The sequence below is a fragment of the Colobus angolensis genome, unplaced genomic scaffold (genome assembly GCF_000951035.1).
Source record: "Colobus angolensis palliatus isolate OR3802 unplaced genomic scaffold, Cang.pa_1.0 Scaffold272, whole genome shotgun sequence".
Taxonomy (NCBI): Eukaryota; Metazoa; Chordata; class Mammalia; order Primates; family Cercopithecidae; genus Colobus; species Colobus angolensis.
The window spans coordinates 2,852,573-2,865,374 of NW_012115955.1; the positions used below are offsets into that span (position 1 = coordinate 2,852,573).

The 12,802-nt window shown below is 39.9% G+C and overlaps 1 protein-coding gene across 3 annotated transcripts in view; it reads right to left on the reverse strand.

Moving 5' to 3' along the window:
- The window catches only part of SECISBP2 (SECIS binding protein 2), a 41,993-nt gene that overhangs the window by 12,250 nt on the left and 16,941 nt on the right, over positions 1-12,802 (reverse strand). For all 3 annotated transcript variants that reach the window (XM_011948019.1, XM_011948018.1, XM_011948017.1), the window contains exons 8-11: positions 9,198-9,320; positions 7,796-7,885; positions 6,278-6,410; positions 305-471 (exon numbers count right to left, since the gene is read on the reverse strand). In XM_011948019.1, coding sequence (XP_011803409.1) covers positions 305-471; positions 6,278-6,410; positions 7,796-7,885; positions 9,198-9,320 — 513 coding nt within the window. The remainder of the gene's footprint in view (positions 1-304; positions 472-6,277; positions 6,411-7,795; positions 7,886-9,197; positions 9,321-12,802) is intronic.

The window sequence follows — 12,802 nt, forward strand, 5'->3', positions numbered from 1 at the left end:
GAAAGGGGATCTAAGAAGAAGAAAAATGCAGCTTCTCCCATTTCTGGTTTTCTAACCATCCACTGCATAAAAGATGTTCCTTTCTTGTCAGGTAGCTAAAGCATTTCCCACATCACATGTCCCTCACGTGTCGGACTGGGAGGCTGAGGGATCATTTGTTAAAAGTATCATTAACATGTTTTACTACAACATATTCAAATAATGTAAGTCGTAAAATCTAAAAATCTAAGAGCTGGGAGAACAACTATGGAAATGTGAAACTAAGTTTTCTGGCACCTCGCTTCGGCTGAAACACCCCACACACCTTCTTCAGTGAGGTTGGCTTCTTGGCCTTGGGGATCTCCCTCTGCTTCCCTTTCTTCATCAGCGGGGCGCTGGAGTCCAAGGGATTGTGTGGGGTCTTCATTTGACTCACGCGGCGGCCTCTCCCCCCTGACGCACATTCTTTGGAAAGGACTGGCACTGCTCCAACTGAAACACAGTGGAACAAAGGCCTCAAGGTCACCTCCCAGACGCTCCACCCAGCTCTTGGACCACAGCTCGCCCAGAGGCTGCCTCAGGGTATCTGACAGAGCTTGCCAAGTCACCCCCAGCCTGTCCCCACAACCCTTCTCATCTTTGTCAAACAATCTCTTACACATTGGCACACATTACATCTCTTTTCATTGGCAGTAATTCCAAATGAAATTTAGTATCTTTTGGATGAGATTCCCAAAAAGTATCAAGTAATTCAGAAACACCTACCTTCCTATCCATGCAATCAGATCTCCCATGTTTCTCAGCACAGTCTAATACTACATGGATCTCATTTTTTGACTCAGGACAGTTCCAGGTGGTCTGCACTCACTGTTGCTACTGTGAACACGTCCCTCTCCACCACCTTTTCTAGTTGACACTGCCTTTGTAGAAGCTGGCCCTATTGGTTTCTGTATATGTATCTTGTATCTAGCTACCTTATAAGGCCACTATAAGATTCTAGTAATATTTCTAGTTAATTCTCTTGAGTTTTCCAGACATGTTTTCTGAAATCTCATCATGGGCAGTTGGTAATCCCTCCATATAGTCAATACATTATTGTGATTACTACTGAACAGTTCAATTTTATTCTCCTTTTCTGTTCTATTTCCCATCTCAGTCATTATTTCAAGAAAACAGTTAATTCCTATATAGTTTTATCCTCACTTTTTGATCTGGAAAATTTCCATACGCCAAAGAAAAAAGAATGGTAAACAATCCCCTGTGCCCACTGTCCAGCTTCAACAATCATCAGTATTTTTCCAAATGTATTTTACCTGCCCTCCTTTAATTTTGGAACACGTTTTTAAAATAATTGGTGCTCGTCAATCAGGCAATCCCAGTAAGTCTCGCCTGTCTGATTCACTGCTGCAACACAGAACGTAACCTGCACAGGTCAACCAAGACAACTGTACCTGCCTCCCAGGCTGCTCTGGACTTAGTGACCACAGCTGCTTGCATCTTTGGAGCCTTGTTTCCACATGGTGTTTGAAACATACATGTGACTATTCTTTTTCTCAGCTCTTCTTGGAAACCCCTGTATGGCTCATAGGTGCTCACTCACCCAGTCCCCAATGACACCAAGTTCAGCATCTCACTTGGGCTCCTGAAAAACCTGCCACAAGCCCTCTATCTCTAGACACACCTCCTGTACTCCACTGCCAGGCAATTTTTCATAAAGCACTGACAATAGGCCTGAGGAGGGTCCTTCCTACAACATAGGAAGATCAACACATTCCCTCCCACAAACAACCACGAAGTTCAACAGAACTGCCAAACACAATCATATCAGTCCTCTGGAAAGTGACCAAAAGGTTCCAACAAACCAAAGAGTGCTTATTCCTTAGATGACTAGCCTTCAGGTGAGAACAGTAGAGTCTGGACATTACTGTCTGAGGCATTTCCCAGTCTCTCCCTGCTCTGCTTTGGCTCATTCAACAGGTGCCAAGGCTATGAAAACCAGCAGCTTCCCTGTCAGTGCCATAAGGGGCTTGCTGAATTGAGAGTGTGATCATTTAAATTAGTGATTTCAGCAAATGGGGAAGGCAAGGCAGCATGGCCAGTATAAGGCTGCCGTTGTGTATAGTCAAGCAACAGACATGGCCAGGCCAGCAGGGACTTGCACGGAGTCCAGCAGAAGACTCGCTATAGGGATAAGCTATGGGGTGGTCAACCAAGAATTCTACATCCAGCAAAACTAACCTCCAAAAAGTGAATGCAAAATAAAGACATTTCTAGACAAACAAAGACCGTGAGAATTTGTTGCTAGGATGGCTTGTGTCACTAATACTAAAGGAAGTCCTCCAGAAGAAATACTACCAGAAGGGATACAAGATGGCAACTGAATCCAGAGGAATACAGAACACCTAAAATCATAAATATGAAACTGGGAAATACACATTTTTTTTCCTTATTCCTTTTCTTCTTTAAAAGATATGGCTGTATAAAGTAGTAGTTCCAACACTGTAGTGTTTGGTTTATAATCTATTTAGATGTACCATATGACAATAGCATAAAGGGGGAGGAAGCAAATGGAAACATACTGGAGTAAAGTTTCTCCAGTATATAAACTAACATGTATATTGTAATCCCTATAGCAACCACTAAGAAAGTAGTTTTTCAAACTAAAGTTAAAAAAGATCAACAAAGAAATCAAAAGTGTACTCCAAAAACATTTAACACCAAAGGCAGTAAAGGAGGAAGCGAGGAACAAATCACAAAGTTGGCAAAAACAAGCAATGGGGAAAGGACTCCCTATTCAATAAACGGTGCTGGGATAACTGGCTAGCCATATGCAGAAAACTGAAACTGGACCCCTTCCTTACACTGTATACAAAAATCAACTCAAGATGGATTTAAGACTTAAATGTAAAAGCTAGAACTATAAAAACACTGAAAGACAACCCAGGCAATACCATTCTGGACACAGGAACTGGCAAAGATTTCATGACAAAGACATCAAAAGCAATTGCAACAAAAGCAAAAGTTGACAAATGGGATCTAATTAAACTAAAGAGCTTCTGCATTGCAAACCAAACTATCATCAGAGTGAACAGACAACCTACAGAATGGGAGAAATTTTTGCAATCTATCCATCTGACAAACGTCTAATATCCAATATCTATAAGGAACTTAAACAAATTTACAAGAAAAAAACAACCCCATTAAAAAGTGGGCAAAGGACATGAACAGACACTTTTCAAGAGACATACACATGGCCAACAAGCATATGAGAAAAAGCTCAACATCACTGAATCATTAGAGAAATGCAAATCAAAACCACAATGAGATACCATCTCACATCAGTCAGAATGGCTATAACATGCTGGCAAGGTTGCGGAGAAAAAGAAACACTTATACACTGTTGCTGGGAGTGTAAATGAGTTCAACCACTGTGGAAAGCAGTGTGGTGATTCCTCAGATCTAAAAACAGAAATATCATTTGACCCAGCAATCCCATTACTGGGTATATACCCAAAGGAATATAAATCATTCTACTATAAAGACACATGCACGTGAATGTTCACTGCAATACTATTCACAACAGCAGAGACATGAAATCAACCTAAATGCCCAGCAATGGTAGACTGGATAAAGAAAATGTCGTATATATACACCATGGAATACTACGCAGTCATAAAAGAGAATGAGATCATATCCTTTGTAGGAACATGGATGGAGCTGGAGGCCATCATCCTTAGCAAACCAATGCAGGAACAGAAAACCAAATACCACGTGTTCTCACTTACAAGTGGGAGCTAAATGAGAACACATGGACACATGGGGGGAACAACAGACACTGTGGCCTACTTGAGGGTGGGAGGAGGGAAAAGATCAGAAAAAATAACTATTGGTTACTAGGCTTAGTACCTGAGTGATAAAATAATCTGTACAACAAAACCCCATGACATAAGTTTACCTATATAATAAATGTGTACCCCTGAACCTAAAATAAAAGTTTTAAAAAAAGGAAGATCCACAGATTAAAAAAAAAAAAAAAAAAGTAGTGGTTTTTGAAATTATAAACTACTTCAAAAGGAAGAAACATATCTAAAAGCCTATGGTGAACAATTTTCAAGTTGCTTTTTGACATATTGTGCGTTTTAACTGTCTTGGCTCTTAAGAGAAGATGTGTCAGAGGAAAGAGGCAGCCATCAGCACTACTCGACACTGCTCCCAGTGGTGCCCCATGCATAGGCAGTAAACCATTTCCATGGAATGCAGCTTCCTTACCCAGACATTAAAGATCTTTAGGAACTCAGGGCACTTTTACAGATAAGGAGATTTTCAGCTATACAATGTCATCACATCAAGTGGAAAGTTCATCTTTTAATCAGATCAATTTTTAAAAATCATCCTATTTTAATAACTTAAAAATGTTTTAATTGTGGTAATATATGACATAAAATGTACCATTTTAACTGTTTTTAAGTGCACAATTCAGTGGCATAAATTAGATTCACAATGTTGTGCAACCATCCCTATTATCCACTTTCAAGACTTTTTCATGCTCCAATGAATACTCTGTCCCTGTTAATAATAACTCATCATTCCTTTTCCCCTCAGCCCCCAGGTATCTTCTAATCTATGCTTTTATGAATTTGCCTATTCCACATATTTCTTTTCTTTTCTTTTTTTTTTTGAGACGGAGTCTTGCTCTATCGCTCAGGCTGGAGTGCAGTGGCACAATCTCAGCTCACTGCAAGCTCCATCTCCCGGGTTTACGCCATTCTCCTGCCTCAGCCTCCCGAGTAGCTGGGACTACAGACGCCCGCCACCTCACCCGGCTAGTTTTTTGTATTTTTTAGTAGAGACGGGGTTTCACCGTATTAGCCAGGATGATCTCAATCTCCTGACCTCGTAATCCGCCCGTCTCGGCCTCCCAAAGTGCTGGGATTACAGGCTTGAGCCACTGCGCCCGGCCACATATTTCTTTTAAGTGGAATCACAAAGTAGTTGTGTTTCTGTGTCTGGCTAATTTTATATGGTATAATGTTTTCAGGTTTCATTCATGTTGTATCATGTAAAGGAATTCATTCTCTTTTTAAGGTTGCATATTACATTGTGTAGGTATATACCACATTTGTTTACACCGTCATGTGGTAATGAACATTTGCACTGTTTCTACCTTTTGGTTATTGTGAATAATGCCATAACAAACCCCAGTGTAAAAGTGTCTAAGTCTATTTTCTTTTGGGTAAATACTGAGGAGTGAAATCGCTGAGTCATGTGGTAACTGCATTGAGCATTTTAAGAAGCCACCAGATTGTCTTTCACAGTGGCTATACCATTTTACATTCCCACCGGCAGTGTACGGGGTTCCAATGTTTCCACATCTTCACCCACGCTTGTTATTTTCTGTTTTTGGATTATAATCATCCCACTAGGTGGGAAGTAGTATTTCACTGTACTTTTGATTAATATCTATTTCCCTGATGACTAATGATGTTGAGGATCTTTTCATGCACTCATTGACCACTTGTGTACCTTTTTTGGAGAAATGTCTTTTCCAGTCCTTTGCCGGTTTTTTTTTTTTTTTTGCTGTTGTTGTTTTTTCTGAGATGGAGTCTCACTCTGTCACCCTGGCTGGAGTGTGGTGGTGCGATCTCAGCTCACTCCTTTGCCCATTTTTAAATTGGATTGTTTGCTATACAGCTGGAGTTCCTAAATACTTGAATATTAATCACCTATCAGATATATGATTTGAAAATATTTTCTCCCATTCTGTAAGTTGTCTTTTCACTTTCTTGATAATGTCCTTCGGTATGCAAAAATTTTTAATTTTAATGAAGTCCAAAGTTTATTTTTCTTTTGTTGCTCATCTTTTTGGTGCCGTATCTAAAAATCCAATGTCTAATAAAAGGTCATAAACATTTACCCATTTTCTTTTAAGAGTTTTATAGTTTGAGCTCTTATATTTAGCTCACTGATCCATTCTGAGTTCATTTGGATCTATGGTGTGAGGTAAGATGTATGATTATTCTTTAGTATGTGGAAATCCAGATGTTCTAGTACCATTTTAAAGAGACTGTTCTTTTTTCTTTTCATGGAGTTGGCATACTCATGAAAAATCAACTGGTTACAGATACATGAATTTATTTCTGGACTCTTTAATTCTATTCCACAGTTCCATATGTATGCTTATTCCAGCATCATGCTGTTTTATCTATAAATAACTTTTGATAACAAGAGAAAATGTTAACACAATAATCTAGCTGAAAAAGACTTCAACCACTTGCCTGAGATGGAAAGACTCTCTTACCTGAGACTACCACTGGTTTGGAGGACTGCTTTGCATGCTGAGAGTGCTGCTTCTTCTCCAGGGCTGTCAGCACGCCCCCCAAATCCAGCTGCACTGGAAGCTGGCTCTTCTTTACATTGTTTCTAAAGTTATCCTGAAAGTTCAAAATTCGTAAGTTTATTTATAAAACTATACAAACTGTGCTTTTCATTTTACAAAAAATTGATGTAAAGATAAAATGAAATAGAGACTATAAAAAAGAATTTTCAAAAATTCAAGTAATGAAAGGAAAAACAATCAATCCCACATTATCTGCCAGTATTACCATGATTGTTTATGTCTTCCTTCTTTCAGAACATTGGGTTTATATTAAATCACCTACATGACTGTCTATATCTATATCTCCACTGTGAATAGTCAACAATACACATCTACAGACAAGACACTAGCACTTGTATAAAGTCTTTGGCTACAAAGTCTGTGTGTGAGGCTACTTGGTTAATACTACTGCCTCATTAGCCCATTCTCTCTCCAAATGCCTCTGTAAACCAACAAAATGGCATGAAATTATAGTGATACCAAGTCTACATAAGCCCAAGTCATACTCAGCAAATAATATTAAATGCAGGCTCAAAGTCTGATATGCTTAAAACAAGTGTTATTTTTGAAACTGTTGTGATTTGGGTTTTAAGACTATATAAAAAGTTGTACAAGGAAGCCCAGTGATATATCCTAAGGCATGGTGTCCCATTTGCTTTAGTGCCTCTGCTCTGCTCTCCTGCCAAGTGTTCTCTTCCCGGACACCAAAAACCCTACTGGCTGAGGGCTCCCATCAGGGGAAAGTACCAAGCGCAACAAAGGACAGGCAAGGAGGCCTACTGCATGGAAGGAAGATGAGTAAATTATAACATTGAATTGAAAGTTAACTCACACAAAGGCTTAGAATTTTGTTTTTCATGAATGCGAAAACAATAGTCTCCCTTTAAAAGGCAAAATGACAATGAATATCCTAGCAAATAAATGTCTACAAGTACACAAGTTCCCCATCTAAATTATGACTCACAAGCTCCCTCCTGAATCTGTGGGATAGATGGTGGAGTATGGAAGGGGAATCACCTCCACTTTAGCTTGTTTTGACTGCGTAGAGTAAAATTGTGGTGCCTCTCTTATTTTTCTTCTGTCAGACATTACTCACTTGCAAAAACATTCTTCTGTTTCCCAAATAAACTAAATCAACTTTTTCCCTTTAAAGTTTCATAAGGCAGTATGATCCCCCTCCTTTCTGACCTAGCAACTACAGTTACTAATAATCTTATTATAAAATCACAATCTTATAAGATAGTCATTATAAAATAATAAAATGTTATTTAAGAGCAATTCTGTTTCAACATGATGGGTGCAGTTCTCTCATGAAGGAATGAATCAAAACAAAACCACCTGTCTCCATACAGAGATGTCTGGAAAGCAGTTTTTCTCAAGCATTTAGTTGAGCCAGAAAAGTTAAGCCTAAAGCAATTGTGGTTTCAATCTAAAAATTACCTGTGGCTGCTGTTTAGATTGAAATTTCGGTGTCTCTATTCTGTCTCTTCTTTCAGATGCAACTGCCAGGTTGGGAAATTCCTCGGCATCCTAAGTAAACCACACACCTCTTTAGCTCTTTGTTAATGCCAACATGCCAAGTGCAACCTTTCCCTTGCTTATATTTTCATTCTTCAGTAAGGTCGCACAAAAGTTCTTAAAAGTGATTTAAAAAAAGAAAAGCCGCAAAACTCTCACATAGGAGCTTCTGCTTTATTTAACACAGAGCAAATTTAAAGGCCACTGTTCTAATACCCCCGGACCCAATAAAGAGAGTGCCACCAATGATCTTGGTACACCAAAGGATCTACAGAACTGATGTTGGACCACCTTGGCATGAGAGTATTCAACCACCTGTTCTTCAAAGGATTGTTTTTCACTAGAGAAACCATCTAGATTCAGTAGATTTACATGTTATCTCTGCTGAACCCAGGCTAATAAATGGAGTCAAAGGCAACAGGCCTGCTAAAAAACAATTTTTTAATCACTTAAAAATGCCTATGTCATTTTGTCAATATTTTAGGTGCCTTGGAAAAAGATGGGAAACGTGGGGCAGAAATATAAATTATTCACTTGCCTAAACCATAATGCTCTGCCATGGTAGGTTTTCAAACATGTAACCCAGCTATTCTTAAATGATGTTCTAAGAGCCTTGGGAACCCCCACCCCAAGTATGTGGGAATGCCCTGGGCTTGACCCTAAGCTGGGCACCCGGGCAGCACCTCTGAGAGAGCCTTCGGCCTGCACAAGCAGCCAGGCCACCTGAGTCTGGTACAGCAATGTAAAGAAAACAACCAGGCACACGAGAAATTAAGTCAGAACCCAGGCTGGCTTCTTAGAGTACAAATACTTAAAGAGTATCATGAGACAATTAAAGCATGCTTTTGGAAGTTCCTGAAATCTTCCTGACTTGGGCCCTCAATGGTTCTATAGTATTCTACGTTTCTCTCTATAATGAAGCACTTTATAATAAGACTTCTGGATAGAAAAGGAGGCCTGCAGAAGCCAACATTCTAAAGCAAGAAAAAAAAAAAAAAACTAAAATAACAAAAACAGGTAAAGCAGATAACTGAGGGGAAATATTAGTAATATGGCACACAAACTATTCAACTCTGATACAAGTAGTTTTGTCTCCAGACCATTCATTCATTCATTCAGGTGTTCACTGAGTGGCTGCTCTGAGAAAACTGGGAAGCCAAAATGAAGAGGTGAGAAGAGTCGCTGGTTACTCTTTTCCTTAGCACTAAGAAAATGATTAAAAAGCCCTAGAGATTTTCACTTAGGAAACCAATATGAACCCAAGTTTCTCTTAAGAAACACCCACTTATTATATCACACAATGTGAGTAATAAATAAAATGTACTTCAATCCTTGGAGGCTCTTGAACTGTCAGGACTTCATATTTTGATGTAGATTTTTCTTTCTTTTTCTTACTCTTTCTTAAGGCTTCATTTTGTTCAAGGTCGCTACCTTGTGATGCTTTAGACTAGAACAAAAAAATCAAAGCAAAAATCCTCAGTTTTTAGGGCGCTCAATAGAATGTTTAATACTACATATTAACAAAATTAAGATAACAAGTCCTATAATCGCATGGCAATTTTATTCAGAGTTAGGTTCTTCATCCATGTTTTTTAAAAAGCCAGGACTCACTAGAATAGTTCTGAAGGAAAAAAAGTTTGTTCAAATAGTTGTAATGCCCAATTCCTTTTGAAAACTGCTGGATTTGGACAGAACCTAGTTTTCAGCCTGACGAGATCATGGCGTTCATGACCTTCCTGATCCCAGTCTAAGCTCTCCATGTAATTCTAGGCAGGCCATTTCTATCAGCACAGCCCGGTGGTTCCTCATCTGCACATCACACCTGTCTGCACAGCAGAATCACCCATAGAATCTTCAAATCAGACAAACACCTGGGACCATCCAAGGACTGCTAAATGTGACCTCATCATTCCTACAGGCCCCTAACCCCCAGGGCCTCTCCTCATCCAAGGTCAAATGTGCTTTGGCCATAGGGCCTTTGCACTGAAGCCCCTTCACTAGAATTTGGCTAGGCTGGGGCCGCTCCTCATCTCTATCTACCCGTTGCTTTCTACCCTTGGAATTTCCATGGTTTTCTCTTCAGAGCACTTGATCACTCTCTGACATGTCCTACACCTGTCTGCATGTTGTCAGCCTCCCTCCATCAGAATGGAGGCTCTAAAAGGGCAGAGCCTTTTTGTTTTAGGCCCTGCTATACCCAGTGGGAATTTACACTTCAGAAGTAAAAGTCTCAGCAGCTATTAAAAAGAGTATGTTTATCTACTGACCCACAGGAGCTGTCCATGATATTTTTCTAAGTGAAAAAGACAGGTTTAGGGGTAATGTGTATAAAATGATCACATTTTAAGAAAAACAAAACAAAACAAAACAGAGAAACTCCTCCCTCTTTGTTCATATTTTCATGAGCCTGAGGCAGGACATATGCCAGATTGTTAATGCAGGTTTCTCTGAAGGTAGGCATCAAAAGTATAGGAGAAATGACCTTTTCCATAAGTAGATCCTTGAAGTGTTACATTTATCATTTCTGTAATAATTTGACAACACAGAAAGTTTCTAAAAAAACCATTTTGATCACTATCACTCCAGCTGTGTAAAATGCAAAGCTATTTGGGTTAGAAGATAACAGGAGATGCTGATTTTCTTCTTATCTTTTAGAATTTTTCTAAAATAAGCTTTTCTTAGACCTATAATTAAGAAAATTTTTTAAAAAAGATCTTGGGAAAATAAAACAAAATCTGTTAACTCTTAGAATGCTAACTGCATATTAGGAAAACTGGCTCTGAGAGTGACTTGGCAGCTGCAACAAATAATTAGACAGTTGGGGGCCCACGTGCGGTGGCTCACGCCGGTAATGCCAGCATTTTGGGAGGCCGAGATGGATGGATCACCTGAGGTCAGGAGTTCGAGCCAGCCTGACCAACATGGTGAAACCCCGTCCCTACTAAAACAATACAAAAATTAGCCAGGCATGGTGGCAGGCACGTGTAATCCCAGCTACTTGGGAGACTAAGGCAGGAGAATCCCTCGAACCCGGGAGGCGGAGGCTGCACAAAAGGAAGGGTCTCTCCCTTACACATACTGTTGCACTCGAGCCTGGGCGATAGAGCCTCAATAAAAAAAAAAAAAAAAAAAAAAAATTAGACAGTGGGCTGTTGTCCAGCTTGCACCTGGCCACCCAGAGGAGCCACAGAGACAGGCAGGAGGCTTCACTGAGAGTCAAGTTCAGTGTGTACACAAAAGGAAGGGTCTCTCCCTTACACATACTGCTTTCTCTCAAATACATGCACAGAGCAATGAGGAACAAGCACACATCTACCTTCACTGTAATTGTCACCACTGTAACTACACAGCTACCATTTATGTGGAATGGGCTAATTACATTTTTGGAAATCAAAAAGTATCCTCATACTCAAAAAGCCAGGAAACCATTACGCTAAACAAGACCACATTTCAACCCAAAATAATGTATCCATACACAATGAAAATCAAGAACAGTATCTAGACCAATAAAAAAAAGGCTCTTGAAGAAACAGTTCTAGGAAACAATAAAAATGTAACTTAAAGTTGGGTGTGGTGGCTCATGCCTGTCATCTCAGCACTTTGGGAGGCTGAGGCAGGACTGCTTGAGCCCAGGAGTTCAAGACCAGCCTGGGAAACAAGGCAAAACCCTGCCTCTATAAAAAATACAAATACTAGCTGGATGTGTTGGTGCATGCCTGTAGTCCTAGTTGTTAGAGAGGCTGAGGTGGAAGGATTGCTTGAGCCAGGGAGGTCAAAGCTGCAGTGGAAAAAAAAAAAAAAAAAAAAGGGCACTAAAATTACTTAAGGGAAAAAAAAAATCTATCCTGAATACTATCATATAACAAGTAAATAAATTCCACTAACCAAAAATCAGTAACATGTACCACATGATCATAAAATGTGGAATTCAATTATTTTGCTTCTAGTACTCTTGTACTGGCAAAAGTCATTTAAATTCAACCAAGACTGGGGGAAAAAGAAGCAGAAACTTTACACACCAGGGCATAAACTTCTGCCAACATTTCTTCTTTAAAGAATTCAAAATGGCTCAGAGATATTTTAAGTCGATAGGTCCAAAATGTACATTCACACTCATAAAGAAAAGCTATCACTTGTATTCCTTGACTCACAACCTATTCTTTATTCAATGTGCAAGTACAACAAACTCAGACTAGTGACTATGGTATAGAATGAAACCCACTTACAGTTAGGATTTGGAGGGATTAAAAAAAAAAAGACTATCCTGGCCAGGCACAGTGGCTTATGCCTGTAATCCCAGCACTTTGGGAGGTCGAGGTGGATGGATCACCTGAGGTCAGGAGTGAGATTACCCTGGCCAACATGGTGAAGCCCCATCTCTACGAAAAATACAAAAATGAGCCAGCCATGGTGGCAAGCACCTGTAATCTCAGCTATTCAGGAGGCAGAGGCAGGAGAATCGCTTGAGCCCGGGAGGTGGAGATTGCAGTGAGTCGAGATCATGCCACTGCACTCCAGCCTGGGCAACAGAGTGAGACTCCATCTCAAAAACAAAGACTATGCAGTAGCACAGAAAATCAAAGTAATCAAAATGTGATGCACATCTCCTTTTCCCTAATCTGTTTTTAAAATAGTACCATATATACGTATATATATATAACATAAAACACCCCATCTTAACTTTATTTACTTTTTGAGATGGTGTCTCACTCTGTCACCCAGGCTGCAGTGCAGTGGCACGATTTCGGCTCACTGCAAGCTCCGCCTCCCGGGTTCATACCATTCTCCTGCCTCAGCCTCCCGAGTAGCTGGGACTACAGGCGCCCGCCACCATGCCCAGCTAATTTTTTTGTATTTTTTAGTAGAGACGGGGTTTCACCGTGTTAGCCAGGATGGTCTCGATCTCCTGACCTCGTGATCCGCCCGTCT